This window comes from Sporothrix schenckii (genome assembly GCF_000961545.1).
Source record: "Sporothrix schenckii 1099-18 chromosome Unknown Cont43, whole genome shotgun sequence".
Classification (NCBI taxonomy): Eukaryota; Fungi; Ascomycota; class Sordariomycetes; order Ophiostomatales; family Ophiostomataceae; genus Sporothrix; species Sporothrix schenckii.
Genome location: NW_015971144.1, coordinates 739,022 through 765,515, shown reverse-complemented (window position 1 = coordinate 765,515; position 26,494 = coordinate 739,022). Strand labels below are relative to the sequence as shown.

Sequence of the window (26,494 nt, the reverse complement as noted above, 5' to 3'; positions counted from 1 at the left end):
TGCCCTCGTGCCGTGACCTTTTTGGCTGCAGCTACCCACCCGGGAGCCATCCTTTCCCATCTGCTCTCCGCTTTTTAGCGCAAATCGACCAAAATCGTGGCCTTTCGTGTTTGCATTTGAAGGCACCGTCCCGAACGCCTCCACCGGGTTTAGCGAACCACCCTGCCACCCCAACCATGCAGATTTGTGCACTTTTTGTCTTTCTTTCCTCGAATCGCCTAGATGGTCCCCCCTCGTGGCATTCATGCCCTCATTCGGATCCTTGCAACTGCATGAGCGAGCGTCGCTACATGGGGCACTGCTACCAAAGAATGACGAGAGAAAGAGGAAGCAACAATGCATAAGGGCTATGACGTCGAGCTCATCAAAGTTCATCATGGACGGATCCTCTATTTTATTTTATTTTTTATTTCTCCGTGCGCAGCCTCCTTCAGTTCATTGTCAACATCAACGAAGTCATTAACCGCGAGACAACTTGCCCATGAGTCATCGAGGCCATGTCCTCATTCCGCTTTATGTTTCTCGTCAAATGTAATCGCTTTTGGTACTGTTGATACCGAAATTAACGTACGTTCACAAAGGTGACAAATGTTGGGAATTGGTCTCTCATGTATTACGGAGTAATACGGAGGGACGACGGGGTTACGCCGCACACTATTTCCCCCGTCCCTACGAAGCAGTAAGGTCCCCTACGAAGCAGTAAGGTCGCTCAGGCCACTCTCACTGCTTGTCACTTTTTGGCGAGGCTTCATGCTGGTTACCACACTGTAGTGGTTCACGTTATCATTGGCTCTGGAGCTCCACTGGTCCAGCGGTCACACGCCGTTGGTCCTTGCTGGGCCCAGGCCTGTGCTGGTCCAGGCCTTCCCTCCCCAGTCTGTCCCCCAACTCTCCCCCCTCGGTTTCCCGGCCTCCACTGGGAATGTGCGTCATGGTCATGTGCGTGCGTTTCTTCACGGACAAGGGATGGGATTGAACAGCAACATCTCGATCCACCCGAGACAGGCAATTGTCGTCACAAAATAGCGTGGCTGGGGACGACTACTGTGTACAAATATGAGAACGAGAAAGCGAACTGCGCGAAACGGCATCAGGGCATGTAAGTGTCCGCAAGTGCCACACTAAAAATGGTGCCCGCGCACCACCGACGGAACGAGCGGGAAGGGAGGCGAAAAAGTGAGCACTGCAGGATGGGTATGGTGGATGAATGAAAAAGAGTAAGTACTTCGTCGTACGGATATAGGGTAATACAGAGTGATAGAGTGAGAGAGTATCGCCTGTGTCACTTTATGTGAGCGTGCCTTCCGCAACTGTGGTGTGTATTCTGTTTCGTCCGGAGTCCTGTCTGGAACGGGAAGGAGCGAATCGCATCACACAGATCCGCGTCAGCCACCTGCTCGGAAGCCCGGGGCACCACTATGTCGGTGTCTGGCATTTGGCGTTTTGCCGCTGCCATGACGGGTGCCTGCTAAAGCGTCGCATCTTGGGAAGGCAAGTGGCCACAAACGGTTAACTTGTGGCGACAGAACAGAAGGGGGATGCACGGATTCGCACGGGTTCCTCCTGCAGGGCCCTAAATCGTCCCAAGAATGCAAGAGACGACGTCAGCACTGCAGCAGCCTCGGCGATGCTTTTGCGAGGATAGGCCCGTTCACGTCTCTTGTTTCTAGGACGGTATCTTATCTTCACGTTTGCTTCCTATGCTTCACTCGCCAGGTCACTCATCCGGGACCTGGTTGCTTGATAGGCATGTCGGATTTTGTGACACTCCGAGATGCCTTCCAAACCTGCTTCTCGCCATCGCGGCCTCGTCACCATCGCGGCCTAATGTTCCGTTGCAAGCCAGGCCTATATAAACACGTCGATGGCGCCTCGTTTCTCTGCATGGATTGCGCATTTTGCCAAAGCCTCGTCTTACCCAACGTAAGCACGCCCAACCCAACGGCTGCGCCAACGTCAACGGCAAACCGGCCAAGGCACGACCGGCTGCAAAACAAAGCAGGCAGCCATCTCCTCTGTTCAATATCTTTCAGGAGGCACGAAACGGCTGTGATCGCCGTCACCCGAAACCGGCCATCACCGAAGGCACGGAGCGGTTGTGCGCCCAGAAGGACGCAGAAGAGAACTACGACGTAAACAAGGGGAACAAACAGCGACAACAGAAAGCAGGACCAGACCCATTTCTCGCGTCTGCATGCTCCTTCGCTTTCGAGTGCCTTGTTTTCCAACGAACAAACCTCGGGAGGGAACTCAACCCAATCTCGCTTAGACTGGGATTTGGTAAATTGGCAGTTGCACGCAACAGCAGACCCAAGCGTCACCTCTATCACTGTCCTCCATATTCAGGGTCTCCATCGTCTCCATCCGACTCCATCAACTCCATCACCAAGGAATCCGATCGACACATCCCAGTCGCATAAGCAAAAAAGGGTACGAGCTGCATTTCAAGTGCCCTGGTGCCCTGCTGTGCCCTGCTTTGCCCTGATTCTACAGCCCCATATCGTGAGCCGGGGTGGGCGTCCTGCGGATATTTGCCTTTTTTTCCAGCGACTCGAAGACTCCATCCAATCGACCCACTGTCAATACCAGAAAGAGGGTTCGAAGAGCACGAAGAAAGAAAGACAACAAACGAGAAAAGTAAGAGGCGAGAAAAAGGCAGTCCAAAGAGAGAGTCGAGAATTTGCGAGGGCATCCAAGTCCTCGGTCGCAATTATCCGTCGCGACTGCTTCGTTTGCACTGGCTGCCTCTCGCACCTTCCGCACCAAGCCAGCTGTGCGTGGCAGCATTAGCAAGCTGAAGCGCATGCACTGGAAGGCGAAAGAACGAATAGAAGGCACGTCGCACGCTGTGACAGGTTGCGCAAAAGCGACCAGCCAGGAGAGCAAACGGGACCTACGAGAAAACGGTCGAAAACGGAGACCACGCCAGCCAATGGCAACCAAGAGTAGCCAATAAACAACAAGACAAAGGACCGGACTGAAGGACAAACCCGCGAATAGTGCCTTCTTTTCGCGTGGCTGCCAAAGTCGCAAGGTGTGACTAATCTCGAGGAAGGAAAGAGGCAGAAGAAGCAAACGCAGCGAAGCCCAGAGAAGAAGGCACGGAACAACCGTGAGCAGGAGCGACTCATAATCCTGCCCTCAGCGCAAGAGTGACCGTCTTGTCTCCTGCCCCAAAAGATACTTCTGTGCTAGACACACACCCCCTACCTCGGGGCACACACGACGCGGCACCCAAAAACAACAAAGTACCCAAGTACCTCCATCTGCTAGCATCCCTGTTTTAACGTGTTCTAGCAAACCCCTGTCTCCTTTGCCACGCCCCTTTCCGCCGTTCCCAACCACCTGAACAAACCTCCACCACACCAGCACACCCCCTAACAATAATACGGGTCCTCTTCTTCGTACCTTCTCTCTCTGTGCGGACAGGCCCAAACCACAGCGAGCCCCCTTCCCATCTCGTCACGTACGCATACATAATAAGACAAACCCACCCAACCCTGTGAATTTTCTCTTTTTCCTTCCCTTTTCTGCTTCTCTCTCCTCATCATCTTGGCTTCTCGCCAACAGAACCCCAAAGAAACACAGCTGCGCATTCACATCCGTCCACTGACCGAACGTCGCGTCTCCGTCACGTCGTCCAACGCAATTTCACCATCTGGACTCCCGAAGCGTCCGGTGCCTTCCAGAACTCGCCAGAAAGACATCGCCATATCGCGATCTTTTTGATGACAAAAGGTTCCTCGTTTCTGAACACTACAGAAATTTCGAGGACCGTCTTGCGCTCTCCAAATCCCCTCACCTCTCGGTCTCGTTTCCGCATCGGCAAAACGGCACCCCAAATCCTTTGATATGTTCTCCAACAGTCGACGGCTCTCCCTCCCTCCTCTTACCGACCACAGACCAAGGTGACTGGTGTCACTCTCTCCTACTTCTTCTCTCGCGCCCCGCGACAAGGCGTGATTTCCTTTTTCGTTTTTTCACACCGCATCCCCTCTTCTCGCCGTGATCGCGACCGTGTCCGCACCGACGGCCACGGCCTCGATCTCATCCCGCCACCACGGCCACTTCTGTTTCCTCGACTCCACGACGGCGACGTCACAAGTCTTCCTCTTCTTTCTCGGGCATCATCCCTTTCCTGTTCCTCTCCCCCAAGCCCAACAAGTCCATTCCTCCCCAGCACCAGAGATCCCTTTCACATAGACAGACAGCTTCAACCGCAGTTTATACATCTCCCAACACGACTACGGCGCGTGACGCGGGCGCCTATTTCTACCGTCCGTCGTCCTCGTCTTCGCGCCGCTTCAGCACGGCCGCCGGCGCGTCCTACAACAATCACAACATTCCTCATCCCTACGATCAGCAGCAGTACGTCCAACACTACGACGACAGTCAGTCCGCCATCATCATGAACACCGCCTACTCCCCCTACGCGTCCACGCCTGCGGCGGACTACTACTACGACAAGAAGGACTATGTCAGCCCGTCGCCCACGCCCTCGCCCCGCGGGCCGACCTACTACTACGGTGGCCAGCCCCAGCGCCCGGCGACGCGTGCGCACTTTCGGCACATGAGCTCCGGTGGTATGGGCGGCGGCCACGCCGCCGACCGCGGCGTCGGAGCCGGAGGCGTTTTCCACGAGTACGCCGCCAACACCTCGTCTTCGCGGCCTCCGACCTTCTCGCCCCGCTACACGAGCGATGGCCACTACGCCACAGCCAATGTGAGTTCATCGCGCTCGGCGCAGAAGCAGTCGGCGACGACAACTACGTGGGCTTCCAGTCCTCGCACTCCACGGCGCGAGCGACGCAGCGCTTCCTTCTCCTACTATCGGGCCTCAGACTCCATTGGGGACTCCGACGAGGACGAGCTCGTCAAAATCGACGGCGTCACCTATGTGTTGCCCGCTCGGTCGAGATCGAGAAAGCAGCCGCACCAGCAGCAGCGCAGCCAGTCCTACTACATCCGTAGCAGTGGCGACCGCCCGAAGCAGTATCATCGCGGTGACAAGCATTACCGTGACGATGACTACTACCACAACTACTACGATGACGTCGTGTACGGGACTAACCACATCCACCATTTCGAGCAGGGCGGCTACGGTTTTGTGGAGAAAGACATCGGACGCGGTTTTGAGTCGCCACGCTTCGCCGACGCCACCGAGGCTCGGCGCGCTACCCCTACCGGCTCAGCTGGTGGCCACGGCCACATCCGCCGCGCATCCACTTCCATGCCCATGCCGGCCCGGCCTCAGACGGCGCGGCCTGTCAGCTCGCACTACCACCCTCAGCCCGCCGGCACGTCTTCGGCGCGCAAATCGTCTGCGGCTGCACCGCCATCGTCCCCGCCGCCTCGCCGGGCGACCGAGGCCGACGCAAAGAGGTGCCACATTCCGGCTGGTTACTCGCTCAAGAACTGGGACCCGACCGAGGACCCCATCATGCTCCTGGGCAGCGTGTTCGACGCCAACTCTCTGGGCAAGTGGATCTACGACTGGACGACCTATCACCACGGTTCGACGTCGCCCATCTCTGAGGTCGCAGGTGAGCTTTGGCTGCTGCTCATCCAGCTGGCCGGCAAGATCCGCCGCACCGATGAAGTGATGCCGCGCGTCCGCACCAAGGAGAACAAGGAGATGCTCGAGGACTTTATCATCTCGGGCGAGCGCCTGACGGATAAGCTCCGCAAGCTGCTCAAGACCTGTGAAGCGCCCATGCTCCGCACCACGGGTAAGCGCGACAAGACACAGCTGGGCAAGAACGCTGGCATTGAGTTTGTCGAGACGCTGTTTGGCCACGACCGCGAGATGGACAAGACCGAGCGCTTCATGCAGTCGGTCCGTCTATGGAACCTCCGGTTCGACGCCAACTGCGAAGACATCCTGCGCAAGCCCACCCAATAGATGGGTGGTGTTTCTGGCGCGGGCCAATGCCTGTCGGTTGTGTGGTTGTCCTTTGCGTATCTTCCTCACTACCTATCTCCTTTCTCCTTTCACTTCACCATATTCTTTCCGCTCCACTGGGCACACAAACAGTTCCAAAATCAACCAACCCCCCAAAAAGGATCGAAATCAATTCAATATCGAAAAAACGAAGAAAAAAAAGATAAAATACCCCTTGGGCGACATCTTCGACACGTGTCTCGCTCAACCTTGTACTACTACCTACTATAATCTGGTTTTCGCATTTGGAGTCCCTTTTTGCTCCATCCATGGAGCCCAATACCCCGGAACGTTTTCCAGTCTATTTTTTGCTTTTCCCCTCTCCACTGAGGGTGAAAATGGAGTTTTTCTTTTTTCTTCTCTTTTTTCCGCGGTTCTTTCTGTGCCTCATTCTCTTTTCTGTCCTGGAAACTTATAGATCTGGATGGTGCAATACCCAAAGAATCCCTTTTGCCCAGCAACGGGGAGCATCAGCCAGTTTTCATTTCTTGTCTTTGCGCCTGTCTCTCCTCTCTCTCTTGAGATACCCCAACTTCTTGGTCTTCCACTCTCTGGCAACTGCAATCCAACCAAACAATCTCGAACCAACATTTTCTTGGCTCTGCACGACCGTTTCTTCGCTCCCTTGGACTGGATTGCCTTGCCACGAATGGAACATTACGAAGAGCGTTGACGATTTTACAACGGGTGGAACAAAAGCAACAACAATATTGGATCTCCTTGGTCTTTACTTTTATTTCTATATTTTTTTCTCGCTTCTCTTTTCTTCGTCCCACGACGGGGAGAAGAGTGAGGGTTCGTGTCTCTTTTGACATTTTGCGTTTTGCTTTGGATCGTTATGCGTGCGTGATTTTTTTGTTTTTGTTTGGGCCGGCGGGGCGGTTTTCAGGGAAACTCAAAAACGGGTTCTCAAAAGTTCTTGCCTTTTCGTTGTATCTGTTTCTCTTTTCCCAGGTCATGTATTATTGTCCAGAATGTCGGGTGGAAATCGGTTTTGATTGACGGGACCTCTTGTACGATGGTGATACCAACCGCGCCCCATTTTTAGATGTTCTTGCGTTTAGTTTTAGTTTTGTTCTTGTTTTTCTTGCTTTTTATACAGTGTCTCGATAGTTGCGTTTGCTTTTGTTTTGTACTTTTTCGTTTCTTGTGTAGTTTTAGAGAAAGTCTCCAACGGATGAAACTTTCCTGGTCTGGATTCTCCGTCTCTCGACGAAGAATCCGATCAGCGGCGACGGAAAATATACTATGGATTAATTTTTGGACATCTTGCTCTTTCGTCGATGTTTTGCGGTAGCGATTTCGATTTGTCTTGTCTTGTCATCCGAGTTTGTATTTTGGTCACAACGGACATACGTCTGTCATGTCTTTGTTTTCTTTGTTTAGGCCAGTGTGGGGAAGGACGAGTATTTACATTCCAAGCAAAATTCTATTATTTATATTACTGCGCTTGTTTTTCGACATGAATGGAGGATGAGATTGCTAGAATCAACACATCAAAACTATATAAAAAAAGGCAGATAATTACAAAAAAACCAAAAATATTGCTTTCGCTATCCACGTTCCAAAATTGATATGAACGTTACCTTGTGTTTGTTTTGGAAGTGACTGAACTTGCTCAGTGTTGCTGCAGTGGTGATCATATGAAGAAAGATATACATGCAGTCTGTTTGTCAATATTTACATTGTGCCTCCTTTTTGTGCGTTTCTGCCTGGACTATATGAGACAAGTAGGGCAAATATCACGTTCTCAGTGACAGATTTGTTTACAGGACAGCTAAACAACCCTATATTACACGCCCCCTCTGATGAAACATGATTTGCGCACAAAAAATAAAGTAGAAACGGCGTTGGACAATATCAGCCGCGACATAAAAAGGTTTTGACCAAACAGAAGCATCAATGGCCGGCAAGGGAAAGCACAAAAAAAAGGACGGGACAACAGGCTTGAGCGTCCACGAGAATAAAAGTTAACAAATAACAATAGTGACAAGCAAAGAACAAGCTCAAGGAGGGAGCATGGGTTTCCCCTCCTGTTCTCCGGCGGATTCTGGCGTTGACGCCCAACCATGCAGTCGCGGTAGTCTCATAGACTCCGTCGTATGAGTCTTCCTTTGACCACTAACCACGAACGTGTCAGGCCACAGTGTTCCGACGTTTTAATTTCGGTGTAAGTATTGCGTACTCCGTAAAGAATGAATCTAGCAAAACGTTTTACGGTAAAAGCAGTACTTCGTAGACGACTGCTCTCACCAAGAAAGTAGACAAAACAAATCGAACGACGTAAACGACGCGCTGTATAAGGCATGCAGCACCAGCAACACTAAACGATGCACGCTAAAATGGATCGTTGTAAATGCACCTCGGGGAGAAATATGTCGTAGCAGTGAGCTTTCAATATGACGAACTCGAGGCCGGCCGCCCGCGGCGGACCGCAGCGCCATTTAGTTTGCAGGCGTTTCCCACTAGTGGCCGCCATGGTTCCAGCCCAACTCGGTTCGTTTGTGATGGCTTGTTTTTGTTTTGCACAGTGGTGAACGTGACGGAGAACAAAGACGTCCACAAATGTGTACGGTCAACCTTTTGAATGGATGTTATTCTACTCGACAAGAACAAGCGAGCGGAGCGAATACAATATAATGAACATGGTTCAAAAGGTTCAAACACGAAGAACGATTGGGCATGAAGGTCGATCGCTGGGCGTGGGGACAGACAAAACGCGTGCTGCGCGCAGCCTGCAGCGTGATGGGGTTGCATCGCGGTTGCATGCACAAGCCAACTCAACTGGAAAACAACTATACGACGTAATACTGTGTAGACAATGGGCTAGGGGGAGTGTGCATAAGGCGGCGCAAAATGGCCGTTAAATGGTTGCCAAACGGGTAGTCTTTTTCCCGTCCGCGAGAACGGAGATCCAACGCGACACGCGTAACGTCTACAGTATATAATTTTTTATTTTTCGTTGGAACAAGAACCAGAGAATCAACAGCGAGCATCGTTTTAAGGCTGGGTGGGAACGGGGCAGAAGACGATCAGTGATTTGGGACCCGTGCTCAGACTTTATGAGACGAATGTTTGGCTGTTTTTTCCACGAGAGGCCGGGCCACCCTGCCATCACCAACCGTGCAGTGTTCCCTCTCGGACAGTGTCAGACGCTTCCGGTTTTGAAAGGGTGTGCCGTGTTGTGGTTGTCTGCCCCCCGAAAAGGCGAGGCTTGAAGAAACATGTTGTCTCTTCCGTTTTCTTGCTTTGCTGCACGTTCGCCCAGTCAAGGGCCACGCGACTTCTTTTGTACCGATTCGAGCTGTTTTGCAATTGCAATTTCGTCGTCCTGTGGAGGCGAAAAAAGGAAAAAAAAAACATAAATAGATTATTGCTGGATGGAGGGAAGGACAATACACACGGAATATGGAATGCACAATGACAAACGAGGCAAGGCAGTTAAAGTGGCTTCGGCATTGGACAGCGAATCGCTGCCCACCACCACCGAGCTTTCACGTTTTTTGCACATTTCGACGGCCCTCTTGACTGGCCAGCCATCTGCCGGACCATGTACATGTCGAGTGGTCTCAGCGCCCTGCGAGCGCCCCCAGCGTCTATCCCGCATTCTCTATCCACAAAGGACCGCTCTGCACGGCCAGGAAGGCTGAAAGGACCAAAAAAAGGGTCATCTTTTCAGGCCGACGCCGTGATCGACACGGGATATGGAAGAAGAGTTCATATAGATCGATTCAAGGGGCCTGTTTCTGTGGCCTTGTGACCATCGCCGAGCGCAAGTCCAGCAAAAGATGACGACAAAGCAGAATGACAATGTAGCGCCCATTGATCCCAGAACCGACCGATCGCCTCTCGGCGGCACTTTTTCAGCACCTGTTGTGACTCTCCATCTTGTCCTTCAGCAACCACAGCCATAGGTAAGGGATGCATGGCCAACAGAACGAGGCTGTGAGGAGCACAACAGACTTGTGCACTTACACAAGTTGCCCCATTTACAGAGACATGCTACAATTGTGGTTTTGCCAGCACGCTCCCACATGCTTTCCGCACTCGGCCGCACACAACCGCCTTGCATGGTCACCGGCCACACACCACCCTTGGATAGTGTTGGCGCGAAATCCGATGTGTAGTCTGTGCTACAGACGCACGAGAGGTCTGCTGGCCTGGGCTCGGCCTCCTGGCTTTTTGTGTACACACAGAACGACAGACGGGAGGAATGTCGTTGCACGGCAGGACTGTATTTTTGGAAGAGGACAAGAACGTCGAGTCTGACAAGAAGGCCATTGTTGTCCATGACGGGTTTTCACGAAAGGCAAGCGGCAGCACTGCGCGTGTGAAGGAGGACTCTGCCGAACGAGCCTCACAGTGTTCTTCGTGTTTGGTCTCTCATAGCGCCGCAGGAGCACGGCTCTCCAACCCCCAACCGCTCAGTGCCCTTGCCTCTCTCTTCTGATGCGAGGGACGCAAGTTTGGGCGCTTACAGCGCCTGAGCCATGCCCAAAGCAACCACCAGAGGACCCCAACTGTCATATTTCGGGCTATCTGACCGAGGCCTTGACTGGCGCCATTCTGATCGTTCTCGCTGTGAGAGGACTATGCAAGAGTTGCATCGCTCTTTTCGCGTTGGCTAGTCTTTCGTATGCATTACTAGAGTTGTTGTCACAGAATGACGCCGCACACAGCAGAGAATCGACGTCGGTTGAGAGGCATGGCCGATCGTCTCTCACTCTGACTGTGTCTCTACAAACGCACAGATCCGAATTATCATAGGAATTACAACCTCCCGCAAGTTTTTTTGCAACCATTGCACGCGCGCCATCCTTCTCTCATCACATCGTTCACATCTTCCAGAACACACAAGAGAGCCATTTTCTCGTCCAATCACATCCTCTGCGCACACGCTGGGAAAGCGCAACAAATGGGAAAAGCCCGCAAGATGGAGGGGGCGTGTCTCTTTTCATCGCTGATAGGATCCCACGTCGATGACCAATGTATCTTTTTGTCCACTGACGAAAGAGCCACCGTTTTGATTTCTGCCGGCCGTCCATCGGGCATTGTCATGACAAGACGGTTCGCCCACAGGGCCCTCCGTTCCAGGTACTTTTAGAAAAGATCAAAGGATGCGAGAACGAGCAGTAGGATGAAAAGTACCGCTTTGGTTGGCGGCCCTTCTCGGCCGTTTTCTGTCCTTTGCTCAGCCGTTGCCGATTTCACTGACGACGCAAGCCTCATACTGCGTCATCGCGACAGGGCCTGGCCTTATTTTCTTGCGCATCGTTCTCACGTTCGCTGCGGGAGTAATACACCAACACCGCCTGGCCATCTCACCCGCTGTACGGATCGTCCGCATTCCGTCTCCTCCGCGATCCTAGCCAATATTGTCTGCATGCACGCCGCCTCCCAGTCTCTCCTCCGATCTGTCACTCCTTTGTGCATTTTCTCGTGTCAGACCCCTAATTATGCGGCCCTAAAAGGTTATTTTTGGGCGCTGAACGGCTGTCTTACTTTGCATGTCTGTTTATTCATCAGTATGACGGACCCTGACGTGCATTTGGGCCTCGACAATAGGTCCGTTGAATGCGCTGCGCGAGGCTGTGCAGTGTCATTTGCAGTCTCGCAGCGCATCACGGCCAACTCCAGCGCATTGTCTTGATTGCTGCCTGTCATTCCCGTCATTCTCGCAACGCATCGCGGCCAACTCCAGCACTTGTCCGATGTAGTGTCTACTTGATCGTCGTTGTACGGGTCGCCATGACATGCTTCCTACACCCCTCTGGCCATGTATTTTTGATGATCCTGTGTTTCGTACCAAGCAGACTGGACACGGCCGTTTTCTAGCACTGATGGCACATTGATACGTTGCGCAACCCGGTGACCTGAGGTGAAACAAGCAGTCCCTGGAGTAGCCCTCCGTTTGGCGGCGTCGCGTCGTCCGAGTGTGCTCCAACAATGTTAACGTAAAAAAAAAGAAAACAACAGACCCGTAAAAACATAGAACAAGATAAACTTTCAATTATAGTCGAATCGTACAACATACGTGCCAGCCATTACATACAGCAGTTGAACTGAACACCAAACCAGAACACCTTGACGGATGCATATCAACCGAGACCGATCCATGTACCAAACCAACCGTTGTAAACAGTACACCGTCCATGCTCCCCGACCTTACGCCTCTGAGAAGATCAAAACAATGAAAAAATGAAAAAGAAAACACGTAAAAACACACTATGTCGTGCCCATTTGCCATCCGTACGCTCTTTGAGACAAATTTCTGTGGCCATTCCTCACCTTCTCCTTCGCAGCGTCTCACCCGCTGCCTCGCCAGCCCCTCGATCCTCACGCAATGGCCTCCTCGGCTAGACGACGCGCATTCTGCACATACGGCCCCTCCACCTCGTAGAGCGCCACTTGCACGCCGTGCTGCCGCAGCATCTCCATGTACCGCCGCACCAGCTGCACCAAATAGCCATTGGCCATGGGCGGCCCGCCGTGCGCAGACACGTACACGAACCGGCCGTCGGGGCGGTCAAAGGCGAACGCGTCGTGGGCCCTGTCGCTGGCGGGGGGGAGGAACAGGCCGTCCACGTGGAGGCCGAGGCCGACACCGGGAGCGGGGGCGGGACCAGGACCAGGACCAGGACCATTGGGGCGATCGGGGCGATCGGGGCCATTGGCAGATTCCGCAGCTGGTGCCAGCAGGGTTGTCGTTCTGGTCGGTGGCGGGGACTGCGAGCGCGAGTGCGAGTCGGCCCGGCTGGACGTGGGCGTGGTCGTCGGGATGGAAAAGGTCGGGCTCGCCGCCGCGGCCAGATCCATGTCGATGAGCTCGTCAAAGGTGGCCACGACTCGTGTGTTGTCGTTGTTGGTGGCGACGCTCCCGTCCGAGGGCTCACTGTCGCCGGGCGCTCCCATGACGACAGTTGTCCGAATGCCCTTTCCGCTGGAAGCGCCCACGGCGTCCACAGCGCCCACAACAGCTACGGCAGCTTTCTCATCCTTGTTTTCCTCCTTTTTGTCCTTCTTGTGAACCTCCTCCGCCCCCTCCGCCTTCGCCTCCGCCTCTTTCTTGCCCTTTTTGGCCTTTTTGGTCTTCTTCGACTTGCGTTTTCCTGACTTCTTCTTCTTCTTGGACGCGGGCTTGTCTGCGACAGCAGCCGCACTGGACACAGCTAGCGCGTTCCCGCTGCCGGGCGCGACATAGTCGTACGGTCGGAAACGGCGGGTCCACCGCTTGTGCAGATGGTCGCTGAACAAGTCGACGACGTACGCGCTGTCGGTCATGACGATGGCCCGGAAGCGGTACGCCTTGCGCCGCGAGTGGTCGCTGTTGTACCGCGTCACCCGGTCGATGGCCGCCCGGTGCGCCGGCACCACGTCGACCCAGAGCCGGTGGAGCGCAACGGCCATAGCGGCGAGGGGGCCGGCGTTTGTCGAGAAGCGCTCAAAGGGCAGGTCCACCAGACGCTCCCGGCAGTCCTTTTGGTCTTGTCGGTCCTGTCGAACCTGTCGGGCCACCTGCGTGCTCGCTGTGGCCAAGTCGAGATCGAGGCGGCTGTTGTACCGCGAATTGGGCCCAAAGAACGCCGCCACTCCATAGCGAGCCGGCCCACCGCGTCCACGGCCCTGCCCCTTGTGCGTCGCCTCGGCCGGCACCGACGCCACCTCGACAAAGAGCGACCGCGTCGTGCCCGCCTGCTCGGGGAACCGGCTGCTGCCACGGCCCCCCAGCGAGGCACAAAACGACCGAGACCGGCTCCAAGGCTCATTGAAGGACGCATGGTGGCTGGGGTGCGACCTCCCAAAGGTGCGGTCGCCCATCGTGCGGCCCCCACTAGATTCGTAGCCGTTGCCACCGTTGTCGGCGTTGGTGCTGTTTGTTCCTACCGCGGGCGGCCCGCCGCCATGGGGCCGGCTGCGGCGCGTCACCAGCCACGTCAGGCCGCCGCACGGGTCGCAGTAGTGTGTGTTCAGCGCGGACGGCGGCACGGGCTTCTCCCTGGCGTGCTCGCCGTGCTCGTTGCGCTCGCCGCGCTCGCCGCGCTCGTCGCGCACCTGGTGGCCCAGCACCTCGGGGTCGTACTGCGGCATCATGCGCACCGGACACGGGGGGCTGGCCTCGTCGGGGTGCTGGGCGGCCGCGAGCGACGACTCCTGCAGCGGGCGGCCGTGGACTTGGACATCGCCGAACCCGGCGGGACGGAACGGCCCAAAGGCAAAGGCCGCCTGGCTGGTCTGTGGGTCGCCGGCGGGCGTGCCGTCGTGCGCGAGGGGGGCCGCGAGGGCCTCGCCGGGGCCCAGGAACCGGAACGACGGGGTGATGGCGCACATTGGACAGGTCGACAGGCCGTGCTGTAGGCAGCGAGCGAGCCGCTCCGCGCCGGAGGAGGCAGCGGCATGTGTGTCGTTTGTGTCGTTTGCGTCGTTTGTCTCATTGCTGTGGTCGGACGGCGGGATGCCAAACTTGTAGACAATGTGGTCGGGCACGAGCTTGACCATGCCGCGCGGCGGTGTGCGCCCCCCCACCGCAAAGATGGTGCCCTTCTTGTCGTCGACTTCGGCGAGCGGGTCGAAGATCTGGCCCGGCTCGAGACGGTATGCGGAAAACACCGTGTTGCAGCCGCGGCGGCGGAACGATGGGTAGCTCTCGGTGACCTGCGGCGCCTGGTCGGGGCCAATCTCAAACAGGGGCGGTGTGCGGTCGAGCGGCGACGGATAGCGCGGCAGAGGGGGGTTGGGCCCTTGACTCTCGAAGATGGCAATGTCCTCGAACGTCATGACCGGGTTGGGTGGCATCTGGATTTGGGGCGCCGCCTGGGCCGTGGCCTTGCTCGTAGCGCTGGCCGCCTTGCCCTTCGTATCGCTATGGTCGACCTCGGTCTCGCTCAGCGTCGGCGAGCGGATGGACGCGTCGTCGACATCCACTTGTACCTCTAGGCGCTCGGCTGGCTCCGGCATCTCTTCGTCCGAAATGTCCAAGACGAGCGTCGACTGGCCCCCAAGCGAATCCATGTCGGATGCGTCCTGCCACGGATGATGGAGCGTTAGTCATGTTGCACTACAGAGTGCGCCACGGGAACTGGGCCAATGGAAGGCGCAACTTACAGCATCGTCAACCTCGGCAGCCGTTGCACCAATGGTGGCTGTCACGTCGACAGTGGTCGGGGGCCACGACGGAACAGCGACCGTGCCAGCGGGCGACTTGGTGATTGTCACAAGAACGTCGCCGAAGGTGATGTAGTGCGTGACGGTGTCTCCTTCCTGCGTGCCGTTGTGGGCGACGGTCGCACCGGACGCGAAGGACGCGGGTGACACAGTTCGTGACGGAGAAGGGGAGGCCACCCGAGGGCGAGGAGCTTCGCGGCGAGGAGGGGAGGCAGCGGGCCCTCCAGCACAAAGGTCGGCCTCGGACTCGTTGTCGCTCTCTTGGCCTAGGATGCCAACGCGCGCCGCGACCGGACTCTCGTAGGGAGTGACAAAAACATCGTCGCCGCTGTCGTCAACCTCCACAGTCGCGGTCTTCTTGTCGTGCTGTCGATTGCCACTGTCAATGGGCGGGTCACTGTCCTCAGCCTCGTCATCAACAGAGAGGCCGACGTCGATGGTGATGGGTTGTCCTATGTGGTGTTCCTCACGCTTTTCTTTGGCAGAGAGGTCATCTGTTTGGGTGACGAGGTGGTCAATGCCGCCCCTCTGGTCCGTTTCACGAGTGTCTGGCTGCTGAACCGTGTCCTGGTCGCTGGCAACGTCTGCCTGTGCAGGACGCGTCAACTGGCGATGCTCGACGTCGTTGAGCCAGCTTCGAAACAAGGTGGGATCCACGCCCGGACCGCTCAACCCATCGACGACAAGGGGGCCCGTGTACGTCTTGGGCACAAATTCCTGGGCGTCTGCTTTGAGAGGCCCGCTCGTCCAAAACGTGCTGGCCCATGCGAACCCTTGCTCGTATCCTTCGTCCCAGCCGCGCGCATGGCCGCGCTGCTCGCCGTGGCCGTGGCCGTCGTAGTAGCCCTGGTCGTAGCCCTCGTCGAAGCCCGCGTGGTACCCCTCGCCGTGGCCGCTTTCGCGACCCTCGCTGCGCCCGGCCTCGTGACCCTCCGCATAGCCCTTCTTTTGCCCCTCGGCGTACCCCTTCTCTTCGCCCACCCGGTGTCCCTCGTTGTAGCCATGCCTCTGGCTGTCCTTTTGCGCTTCCCGGCGTCCCTCGCGGAGACCGTCGTCACGGCCGTCCCTGTGGCCTTCACGGTGGCCCACGAGATGCCCTTCGTGGTAGGCTTCGCGGCGGCCTTCCTGGCAGCCCGTCTGGTAGCCCGTCTGGTAGCCGTGCAACTTGCCGGCCGCAAATGCTTCCGTTTTGATGTCGTCCATGGCCTGCTGCGCCCGGCTGTGGCTGCCATTCTTGCCGCCGTTTGTGTGGAATGAGTTGTCGCCCTGCGCCCGTTTGGTGTACTTTATTCCGCTTGTATAGCCTTGGTCGTAGTCCATGGAATAGCGCAGACCGGCGTGGGCGTTGTTGTTGTTGTTGTTGTTGCTGCTGCTGCTGCTGCTGATGCGGACGCTTTTATGGGCAGTCTGACCGGGCAGCGTTGGCGTGGGCAGAGACGCTGGCTTTGGCGGCGCAAGGGGCAAGGGAAACGATGACCGATGGGATGCATCCTGGCCGCTGTGCGTGCTCTGCCCGCTATGTGTCCTATGGGACGATGACGAGGATACTGTGGGAATGCGGTATCTACCTGCCATCACCGGGCTTCGGTTGGGATGGCTCTCCATTTTGGACGGCTTGACGCTGCTGGTGCATGTGTCTTTGTTCAAACCAGCAATCGTGTCCCCATCACCGCCGCTGCTGTTGTTCTCATTCGGGCTCGCTGTGGGTGTCAAAATATCCAGAGAGCTGTTGCTGTCGTCTCTTGGACGGACATGGTTTGTCGTGATGCTGGGTTGGAGTCCAGGTCCCTGACCTGAAGCCGTGGATTGGCTCATCTCAGGAATGCGTGAGAAAAAAATGTGTGGGTGTGCAAGACGACCTTTGCAAGTGAATAGGGGAATGAGGATGGAGGGTATATATTGAAGGAGACTGGGAAAGGGAAGGGCAATACGAAAACAGGAGATGTCGTGACGATGAATGTGACGAGAGGAAAGAAAAGAGAAAAGAAGAAGCAAGAGGAAATAAAGGAACATGGGGACAAGAAGGGAAACTGACCGTCAAGGACAACAGGAGCAGCTTCTGTTTGCACGGGACAACAACAAACAACTCGTTTTCGGAGCCACAAAAAAGTGAGGAGCATCTGAGAGCAACGTGAGAGGAAAGTCACGCGAAAGAGCGGCGCGTGCAGTGAATATCAACGTGGCGGAACAACCAGACGTGAATCGTCGCGTTCAGAAAGAAACAAATGGCTTCACAATCAAATGACTGTATATAGAACAAGCGTATAGACAAGCGTATAGACAAGCGAAGATACTTGCGAATTGTGCACATGCCGGCGGCGTCGTCGTGTTCATTGCCGTGATGCGTTGCTTCGTTTGTCCGGTCGACCCGTTGATGGCCACCATGCTCGCACCAAGAGTGCATGTAAACACCATTTTCACACTGTGCTGACAGCAACAAGGAGAAGCAAAACGACGAGAGAAACAAGCAAAAGCAGGTCTGTTGTAGAGTCCAAGATATATGCCAACTGTATCAAATGTATGCACACAAATAAACGCGTAAAATAGAAAGAAACAAGAATCGCCGCGCGGACCTATGTCTTGGTCCGCACCAGACCCTTCCAGTAGTCGAAGCTGTTCTCGTCGCTCTGCAGCTTCCACACGCGGCCCGTCAGCCGCTCCTCTGCCCCGTCCTCGCCGTCGTCGCCGTCCCCGCCGCGCACCGACGCCGTCCCCACCGTCTGCACCACCTCGGCCACCTGCAGCAGGCCCCAGTCGGGGGAGATGCCCAGGACGCGCGCCCGCGGGGCGCCCGCCACGGCCTCGAGCGTCACCACCTGGTTCGTGTGCAGCCAGTGGCGGTAGTAGAGGCGCTCGAGCGCGCCGGCGAAGCCCTGGCGGAGAAACTGCTTGTACAGCGACTCGAGGTGGACCAGCAGGCACGCCAGCAGCTTTTCATTGTCGATGACCGTTGTGGACGTGGCGGTTGTGGCCGTGGCGGCGCCGCCCAACACCGAGGCGCGGAGCGCGGGCGGCACCAGGGCCTCGAGGCTGGTGGTGGGCTTCTTGTTGACCGTGTTGAGCCCGATGCCCAGCACGACCTGGTACTGGCCGTTTTGGAACGCGCAGTACGAGAGGATGCCGCCAATCTTGACGTAGCCGGGGGCCTCGCCTTCGTTGTGTTTGCGGGGGCTGGTCGTGTCTCGCGCGTAAATGTCGTTGGGCCACTTGAGCTTGACGTCCAGCGCCTCGAAGCCGGGCGCGTACGCGTGGATGGCCTCCACGATGGCAATGGCCGCGAGATACTGAATAAACACGACGGGGCGGTTGCCGCTGCCGCTGCCGCTGCCAAACCGGTGCGGGTGGTTGATGACGGTCGACAGAACGAGCTGGCCCTCGGGTGCCAGCCAGACGTTGGACCCGCGGCCCCGCGCAGACAATTGGCGTGTGGCGGTCAACGTGAAGCCCGTGGGCAGCGTGCTCAGCAGCTTGGGGTTCTTTTCGAGCAGCGTGTTGGTGCTCGTCGTGACTTTGGCGTACATGAGCTGGTTGCCCCATTCGTAGTCGTCGTCGGCGTGGTGGGCGCGGTTGCTGCCCGAGGAGAGGCTCAGGCGGTAGGTGGCGAGGGCGCGGTAGTAGCGGCTGTGGTCAAAGACGGCCACCTTGCTCGGCCAGCCGCCCTCGTACACGACGATCTTTTTAATGGTACCATCCTCGGCATCGTCGCCGGCGACCTCGTCGACGAGCTGCAGGAGCCGGCTGGCGGTGTCGTTGTGTGCTTCAGCATCAACACCGTCAGCGTCCTCGAGCGGACGACTCGCCTCCTCTCTCCGGCGCCGCTTGTCTTCCCACGCGTGCACCAGGGAGCTCCACATTTCTTGCTTAATCTCCGCGTCCAGTTTGGGCACATTTTCTGGGTGGCCGAGCAGAGTGCGTCCCACCGCCCTGTAGATGGCGTCCACCATGCGGTCGAATGCGGCCCGGTGTGTCTTCCACGCCTCCCGCCACTCGTCGACTGTGCTTGTGGAGAGTGACGCAGCCGCAGCTGCTGGGTCGCTGCTGTCGTCGTCTCCTTCTTCCTCGTGGTCGGCAACGGCCTCCAGGATGGCCCGGAATGTGTCAGTGTCTGTGTCGGGTGCCGTGCCGCTGGCTACGCGGCCAATGAGCTCGGCCAGCTTCGGGTAGCGCAATGCACGGTCCGTGAGATCCATGAGCATGCCCGCGCTGAAGCGCTTCTGGTTGCTCTGGCCGTAGCCCTGGCCCACGCTGTCGTCGTCCGAGAGCGGTGTCGCCACATTCGCTTCGGCCGGCCATGCCAGCGGTCCCGAGTCGGGGAGCAGCACTCGAAAGGTATCGCTCTCGTCGCGGATGAATGCGTTGGCGCCCTTTGCCGACACAATCTCCTCCCACTTGTACATGAGCTCCTGGACCTCGTCTGGGTACAGCGTGGTGACGTGCAGGGCCGTGAGGCGTGGCTGGACGGCACTTCCGCTGCCGAGCTCGAGGCCAAGCTTGGCCAGACAGGCCTTGAGGAGCTTGACGCGGGACTGGGCCTCGTCGTCTTTGCGCAGGGCACGCAGCAGGTCATCATAGTGCGGGACATCGGGGCGTTCCGAGAGGTTGGCCGGCTCGAACCTGGATGGTTAGTGGGATGTTGACGAGACGAGAGACGAGAGGTGGGCGTACTCTGGATGCGGCCCGGTGAGAATGGCAGCGCCCTCACCGACGGTGCAGTAAATGATGGCCGCTCGCCCCTTGCCGCCATCGACGGCAATGTCGTTTGGGTAGCTCGCCAGCACCTGGACGTTGTCGGCGCTCTTGGCGTCCACAAACACGCCGCCGCCGTTGTAGTAGCTGCACGCCGATGTGGGCAGGTCGGCGCCCGGGCCCTTCTTGTCCTTCTTGTCCTTCTTGTCCTTCTTGTCCTTCTTGTCCGTGTCTGTCCCGCCCTTGGCGCCCTTGGTGCCCTTGGGCGCAAACGCGTCCCGGTGTACCGTGAGCTGCACGGCGCGCGCGCCCGCTTCGCTCTTGTATGCGAACCCCGGGTAGGCACACCCCCGGCACGTGCCCCGGAAGAGGCCCAGCTCGCGCCGGCCAATCACCTCGAGCGGCTTGTTGCCCACCTCAAACTCACAGCGTCCACTGCCGTAGTAGCCGCCGGCGCAGAGGCCCAGGTAGCGGCCGCCGGCACGGACGTACTGCGCAATGCGACGGTTCCCCGCGCCGTTGAGCACGCGGCTGTAGCCCATGTCGGCGCCGCCGGGGATGACGAGCAGCGCGCACGTGGCCTGCCATGGCTCCTTGACCAGGGCATCTTCGGTGACAGGGATGACGGCGTAGTTGGGGTAGAGAAGGCGGCGGAGCGTCAACAGACAGTGGCGGACGGACTCGGTAGTGGAGCCGGAGCCGGCATACACCAGCACATTGAGCTTGCGCGGTGGCATAGCAGCAAGTTGGCTATGCTGTGACTCGAGCTGAGACAGGAAGCCGAGGCGAGCTGTGAGGTAGTTTGATAGCTCTCCAGTTTTTTGGGTCAATCGAATCCCGAGGGCGGAAGTGGCTGTAAACGGCAATCTTCTGATTGGGGAATGAGCTGCCCCGAGGGAAGGCACGAAGGCGGGATGACGCTAAGCTGTGGGTTATTAGTGGCGTTTTCACGGGCAGTTGGGGCGCGCGAAAGGCCCAACGTCGTTACACCGCCTTGTAATTAGCGAGCATTTGGTAGTATCTTAGCTGGCGCATTTGTTGAGTTGGTGGATTGAACAGCACTTCTCGTCATTGAAGAAATGCCAAACGACTATAGAGACCATCCACAGCAATTGGCAAACCAGCATTTGACAAACCATCTACGAGTCACAGGGCGTTGTATTGCATGCTGTTTTACGTCTCCCACCCATTGGCATGACGAAAGACGAGAGCAAGGCTGAAGCGGCCACGGCGGCCGAAGACGACGAGCCGGACGAGTGGTAGGTTTGGCATCTGAGACGAGCTGGCGAGCTGGCGAGCTGGCTGTTTGGTTATATCTCGTTATCGCCTGTTTTGTTGAGCTAATGCTGTATCTTCGTCAGGGAGCAACGCATCTTCAGTACAGGCTGTGCAGGTAGGCACCATCTAAATCGGTATTTCGGTATTGACGGGGCTCGATACAGCAGCACTTGACTGACATTCGACTGCGCTCTCAGACGAGAATGCCAAACTCACCGACTGCTACTACGAGAAGAAGGACTGGCGTGCATGCAAAGACGAGGTGAGTCTGCCCAGCTGCACTGCGTAAGCATCGTGGCCAGGTCGATGGTGACATGACATGTGGGCTGATGTTTTGCAGATGGAAAAGTTCCGGGCATGTTGGAAGGCACACAACAACGACGAGCGCACAAGCACAAAGGACGTGGAGCCGGAAAAGTGAAGCCGGAAAAGTGACGTCGGACGGAGGACCATGACTGAACTCTGATGTGTTTATTATGTACTTTTACAGCTTAGCCAGGTATCGGCGTTGGTAGAACTCTGCTCATTTTGGTCCCCTCCACGCGTGTCCTCGTACTGCATTTCGTCCACGCTGTCAGCTCGCATTTCGGCCCGCACTTTGCCTTCTTCTTCTCTAAACCGGACCCGGACTTCCACAAATCAGCGAATGGTAAGATGGCCGAGCGGTCTAAGGCGCTAGCTTCAGGTTCGAGATGAGAATTTCCGGATTCGAGTCGAACAGCGTGAACATGCTAGTCTCGCAAGAGGCGTGGGTTCGAATCCCACTCTTATCACTGATTTTTTGTCTTTTTTTGCCGTTTATGCTCGGGTTGTGTTGAGTTGTGTGCATACTTTATGTCGTTGTTTGACTCGCTGATGTCGCCGATGGTTTTCTCTTTATTGCGATTATTATTGTTTTCGTTTGTGCCTTCTACTTTGCCTGTAAAAGACTGCACTGGTGCCTGAACATGGCAGCAGTGAACACTGCTATTCAGCTTTGGTGGAGCCCTGCACGCCCGTCGCTAGTGCCACATTTGGCGCAGCCTCGCCTCGCTGCCAGCCACCTCGGAAAGCTCTTCCTCAAAGCTCTTCCTCAAAGCAGTACCCCTTCTCGCCAACGCACACCACCTTCTTTGCGACGCACTTCGGCTGCAACCAGTCTCCCTTTCTCGCCAATCACTCGCAGCTTCCACTTGAGAATGTCTGTACCGCGCGCAGTTCGCGCGCTGGTACCGGCGGCGGCGGCCAAGCGTCTCGCATTTGTCTCTCGCTTCGCGTCCACGTCCGCTCCAGCCTCGTCTACCGCCGCGCGCAGGCCATCGCGGCCGGCCGGGGCCGTCAAGAACGCGTCACCCGCACAGACATCCTCCTCCTCTGCGAGTCGGCCCATCCACTCTACGCGCACAGCCGCTGCCGCCCGCAGTGCCTCACCCGCATCAGCTGCCACACCCGCCGAACCAGCCAGCCCAGACACCGCGCCGTTCGACCCGACTGCGCCACCCCTCCCCGATGCCGCCGGCCCTGCCCAGGGCCCGGCTGCCGACCCCAATGCCCCGGCCGTCGACTGGTCCGCGTCGTTCCATGGCCTGTCGACCACGCCCTTTGCGCCCGAGGTGGCCCGCGTGCTCATGACGCCCCTCGACCCCGAGGACATTGAGATCAAGCCCGACGGCATCATCTACCTGCCGGAAATCAAGTACCGCCGCATCCTCAACCTGGCGTTTGGCCCCGGTGGCTGGGGCCTCGCGCCGCGCGGCGAACTGGCCGTGGGCGAAAAGGTGGTCTCGCGGGAGTTTGCGCTGGTGGTGCACGGCCGGTTTGTGGGCCAGGCGCGGGGCGAGTGTGCGTACTTTGGCGGCGAGGACGGGGTGGCGACGGCCGGCGAGGGCAGCAAGTCGAATGCCATGATGCGGTGCTGCAAGGACCTGGGCGTCGCGTCGGAGCTCTGGGACCCGCGGTTCATCCGCACCTTCAAGAAGCAGTACTGCCGCGAGGTGTGGGTGGAGCACGTCGTCACCAAGAAGAAGCGGCAGATTTGGCTGCGCAAGGACTCGCCGCCGGTGTATCCGTACGCGCTGGCGACGTCGACGTCTTCGAGCGCATCCAAGGTGGTGCGGTAGGCGGTGAGCGATTGCTGGCGCGGCATGTTTGTACGATAGGCGCGGGAGCGTTATGAGAAAACATATAGAACGCACGTAGCGACAACACAGACCAAACAACACCTCATATTCAACGACAACAATTGACGAGACAATGGCTGTAGCGAATGTAGGCGCCGAGAAAAGTTCTCTATTGAACCGGTGCTTCGAGGACCCAGTATGGCGCACCGTGTCTATCCATAGTTTGCCTTGAACGAAGACGTCCCTTTGTGCGCGTGGGGAGTAAAGAGGTAGACGATATTATAAAATACAAAATATGACTCCGCCCAGATAGTAAGACATGGAGGCACATGAAACCCATAGAACACCTGAAAATAAACAATAAACAAACGTCGTGTGGAGGTACATTGAACAAAATAAAGTCTAGCATGCAGGCAAGCGGGAGCGGCCCAGGATGATCTACTGCTCCACGGACGAGCTCTTTCCGGTGTCGCTGACGGGCGCAGTCGTGTCCTCGCTGCCGCCGCTCCGCCAGCCCCAGGGCATCCACGACCCGCTCGTCGTGCGGCCGCCCGCGCTGGGTTGGGCGTCGACCGATGCACCACCACCTGCGCCCGACCCGCTCGCCCCGCTCGCCCCGCCATGCCGCCGCTGCCGCACCGGCTTGTCCTCTTCCGTGCCGCTCTCGGCGTCAATCTTTTCAAAGTCGGCCTCGCTGCGGCTCTTGCTCAGACCGCTGGCGCTGCTCAGCGGGCGCGAGAGGGGCGCCGTCCGGGCCAGCACCTCGTCTTCCTCGTCGAGCTGCGCGGCCTCGCGCTCAAGCGCCGACAACAGGGTGCGCAGGCGGTCGCGCTGCGTGGCCAAAAACGACGCGCGGTCGGCGTCCTGGATGTGGGGCGGCACGAGCGTGCCCGACGCGGCCATGGTCTGCCCGGCATCGTAGTCGTGGTCGTGGTCCTGGTCGTGTTCCTGGCCGCCAAGGCCCAGACCCCGGCTAAACGCCGAGGCGGCGGCACCGGCAGCCACGCCGCCCGCCGCGCCCGCCGCGCCCGTGGCCGTACCGAGCGCCCCGACGGCGGTGGCCAGCATGCTGTAAAAGTCGGTGCCGGACCCGGGCGCGGCCGGGTGCGGGAGGCCCGACGAGGTGGCCGCCGCGCCCATGGCGCCACCCGGCCAACGGGCGCTCGGTAGCGTAAAGCGGGCCAGCAAGGACTGGGTGTAGGACTGGGCGCTGGCGGCGCCAGCGTACGAAAACGGAGATGACGACGGAGACGACGACGACGGCGGCCCCTCTGGCGCCACCGGCAGCCCCAGCGCGGTCCGCAGGTAGGCAATGGCCTGCTTCAGGTAGTGCATGCCGGCAGAGCGCAGGCGCGCATAGGCGGACCCGATCAACTCGTCAATCTGGGTCTCGTGCTCGACGATCCAGGGATGGACATGGGACTGGTACAAGACGCGGGCACCCTGCGTCTGCGGCAGGACCAGGTACAACAAGAAGAAGAGGCGGAAGTAGTGGTAGAACGGCACCCAGACCAAGATCCAGTCGGTCCAGGACTCAACGAGCAGCACGCAGGCGAGGACGACCCAGTACATGAGCCAAGGGGTGAGCTGAGCGGGATCGGCGGTGTTGAGGGCTTTGTAGGAGGCGTAGACGGGGAAAAGGAAGGAGGCGACGGACCTGGAGAAAAGTCCGAGTTAGAGACCATGTTTAGCAAACGGCAACGAGGACAGTGGCTCGAGGGACTTACGCCAAAGCTTTGGGGAGGACATCGAACATGGCGGTGGTATTTCTGAGGAGTCCGAGAGAAAAAAGTTGAAGTGGTCAAACGTGAGAAACAGTCTGGAAGTAAAGGAAGTAAGCAACGGGCAAACAGCCGCACTGCGATTACCGCGAAGGAGCGTGCGCACGCGGGGACGGGGTGTGTTTGTCTGCCGTGGTAAGGTGACAACGTAGACGGCAAAGGGAATGCGGGCGAGGAGTCTGTTGCGTCGCCAGTAGACTGTGGCCGTCCGTGGTTGAGGAAAAGAACAAAAGAAAGAGATGGACAATAAAAGAAGAGTAACGGCAAGAACGAGATAAAGGTCAGATAGTCAGAGCGCAGACAACGGCAAGAGCGAACGCGGCTGGCGGCGGGGCACGGAGAAGGGCCACAGGTACGGTGGACCACAGAGCTGTAGTGGGTATTGCAGTGAATGATGAATGGGTAAGCGGCTGCGCGTACACTGTAAGCCGATTCACCTGCAAAGGAAGATGACCACGAGGGACGATGTGCGCGGGGCCGTCGGCCGGTCAAACACACGAGTCTTATCGGACAAGCGTATGCAAAGGCCCTGCAGGTGACCCTTTTTCGGGTAATAGAGGGGGCGACAGTTTGCGAGACAGGCGACAAGAAAACGAAGACGGACAGGTGAAGATCGCTAAGAGACACGAGGCGCTGCGCCTGACAGCGAGGACCGATATGCCCCTAAATGCCCCTAAAGCAGCCTGGCGGAGAATGCGGCTGGTGGGCGAGTGGGGAGGACCACTGTAAGACGCACTAATGCCCCGTAGTGCACAGAGCCGACTGCAAGGAGCCACAGAAAAAGGCCACCAGACGGGCTACGTCATCCTGCGCCCACTGGCGGACGCACAGGCGGTCCGGCAGGGGAAGTGGGGTATGGCGGCGGTGTAAGTGCGGCAGGTGGACAGGGCAGATGAAAGAAAACGGCCAGTGGGGAGGCAAAGCGAATAACTGAAGCAGCGACAGCGGAAACGTACTCACCAGATGGAGCCGCAATGCAAGGAACAAAGAGACGTGAACTGGCCGGAGGACGTCGGAAGGTCCGCGACGGTGAGGACCAATGTGAATGTAGGGACAAGCGGCAGTGCTTTCTCACTCGGTCATGAATCGAGGTTTGCCTTGTCTGAGACAACAAGGGCAGAACAAAGAGAAGAATGTGTGGAATTGAAACCGATTACTTACAATCAGAGCATTGTCAACTTTCCTGATGACCTTGTCTTCTTTTAAGTCTAGTTTCGTCACCTTGTCGCGCTTTTGTGTCGTGCTTGTGCAAGGTGTCGTTATTGTTGGCAGCCTGGCCTTGCAAGAAGCCACTGTGGTTTCTTCACCGGCGCCTTGCGGAGCGGGACTGCGTTTTGTTTTTGGTTGTGCTTTTCTCAGTCACTTCGGACGTCTGTGACTCGATGAGGCTGACGTGGAAGTAGCTCGAGCGACGTTCAACAATGAAGCCCGTCATAGGCAGCAGCTTAGTCGTTCCGATGACTACGTTTTGTGTATCAGAACAACATGTTCACTACATAGCCTGACTCTTCGTATACGTGTCTATTTGCAGTTCCCGTCGACCACCT

The 26,494-nt window shown here is 57.4% G+C and overlaps 7 protein-coding genes and 1 non-coding gene across 8 annotated transcripts; 5 read left to right on the top strand and 3 right to left on the bottom strand.

The window, feature by feature from the left end:
- Nucleotides 1-3,852: 3,852 nt before the first annotated feature.
- On the top strand, nt 3,853-5,902 carry SPSK_02322 (vegetative cell wall protein gp1; the record flags this gene model as incomplete). Its single annotated transcript, XM_016729194.1, has 2 exons — nt 3,853-3,908; nt 4,204-5,902. 2 exons carry the CDS (start codon nt 3,853-3,855, stop codon nt 5,900-5,902), a joined length of 1,755 nt encoding a protein of 584 aa, XP_016588995.1.
- Nucleotides 5,903-12,277: 6,375 nt separating this feature from the next.
- Nucleotides 12,278-16,918, bottom strand: SPSK_02148 (uncharacterized protein; the record flags this gene model as incomplete). Its single annotated transcript, XM_016729025.1, has 2 exons — nt 12,278-14,962; nt 15,044-16,918. 2 exons carry the CDS (start codon nt 16,916-16,918, stop codon nt 12,278-12,280), a joined length of 4,560 nt encoding a protein of 1,519 aa, XP_016588994.1.
- A 758-nt stretch (nt 16,919-17,676) lies between these two features.
- SPSK_02214 (biotin--[acetyl-CoA-carboxylase] ligase BPL1) lies at nt 17,677-20,526 on the bottom strand (the record flags this gene model as incomplete). Its single annotated transcript, XM_016729088.1, has 2 exons — nt 17,677-19,717; nt 19,769-20,526. 2 exons carry the CDS (start codon nt 20,524-20,526, stop codon nt 17,677-17,679), a joined length of 2,799 nt encoding a protein of 932 aa, XP_016588993.1.
- Nucleotides 20,527-20,983: 457 nt separating this feature from the next.
- SPSK_02796 (uncharacterized protein) lies at nt 20,984-21,488 on the top strand (the record flags this gene model as incomplete). Its single annotated transcript, XM_016729661.1, has 4 exons — nt 20,984-21,048; nt 21,151-21,182; nt 21,265-21,329; nt 21,408-21,488. 4 exons carry the CDS (start codon nt 20,984-20,986, stop codon nt 21,486-21,488), a joined length of 243 nt encoding a protein of 80 aa, XP_016588992.1.
- Nucleotides 21,489-21,715: 227 nt separating this feature from the next.
- SPSK_11246 lies at nt 21,716-21,840 on the top strand. The gene has a single exon. It is a non-coding gene; the product is annotated as a tRNA-Leu (tRNA).
- A 174-nt stretch (nt 21,841-22,014) lies between these two features.
- SPSK_02587 (mitochondrial genome maintenance protein MGM101, mitochondrial precursor) lies at nt 22,015-23,166 on the top strand (the record flags this gene model as incomplete). The annotated part of the gene is made up of 1 exon (XM_016729455.1): nt 22,015-23,166. The coding sequence occupies one exon, from the start codon at nt 22,015-22,017 to the stop codon at nt 23,164-23,166; it is 1,152 nt and encodes a 383-aa protein (XP_016588991.1).
- Nucleotides 23,167-23,604: 438 nt separating this feature from the next.
- Nucleotides 23,605-24,922, bottom strand: SPSK_02538 (HVA22 domain membrane protein; the record flags this gene model as incomplete). Its single annotated transcript, XM_016729407.1, has 2 exons — nt 23,605-24,823; nt 24,894-24,922. 2 exons carry the CDS (start codon nt 24,920-24,922, stop codon nt 23,605-23,607), a joined length of 1,248 nt encoding a protein of 415 aa, XP_016588990.1.
- A 490-nt stretch (nt 24,923-25,412) lies between these two features.
- Nucleotides 25,413-25,817, top strand: SPSK_02827 (uncharacterized protein; the record flags this gene model as incomplete). The annotated part of the gene is made up of 2 exons (XM_016729690.1): nt 25,413-25,672; nt 25,697-25,817. The coding sequence occupies 2 exons, from the start codon at nt 25,413-25,415 to the stop codon at nt 25,815-25,817; spliced, it is 381 nt and encodes a 126-aa protein (XP_016588989.1).
- Between the last annotated feature and the right edge of the window lie 677 nt (nt 25,818-26,494).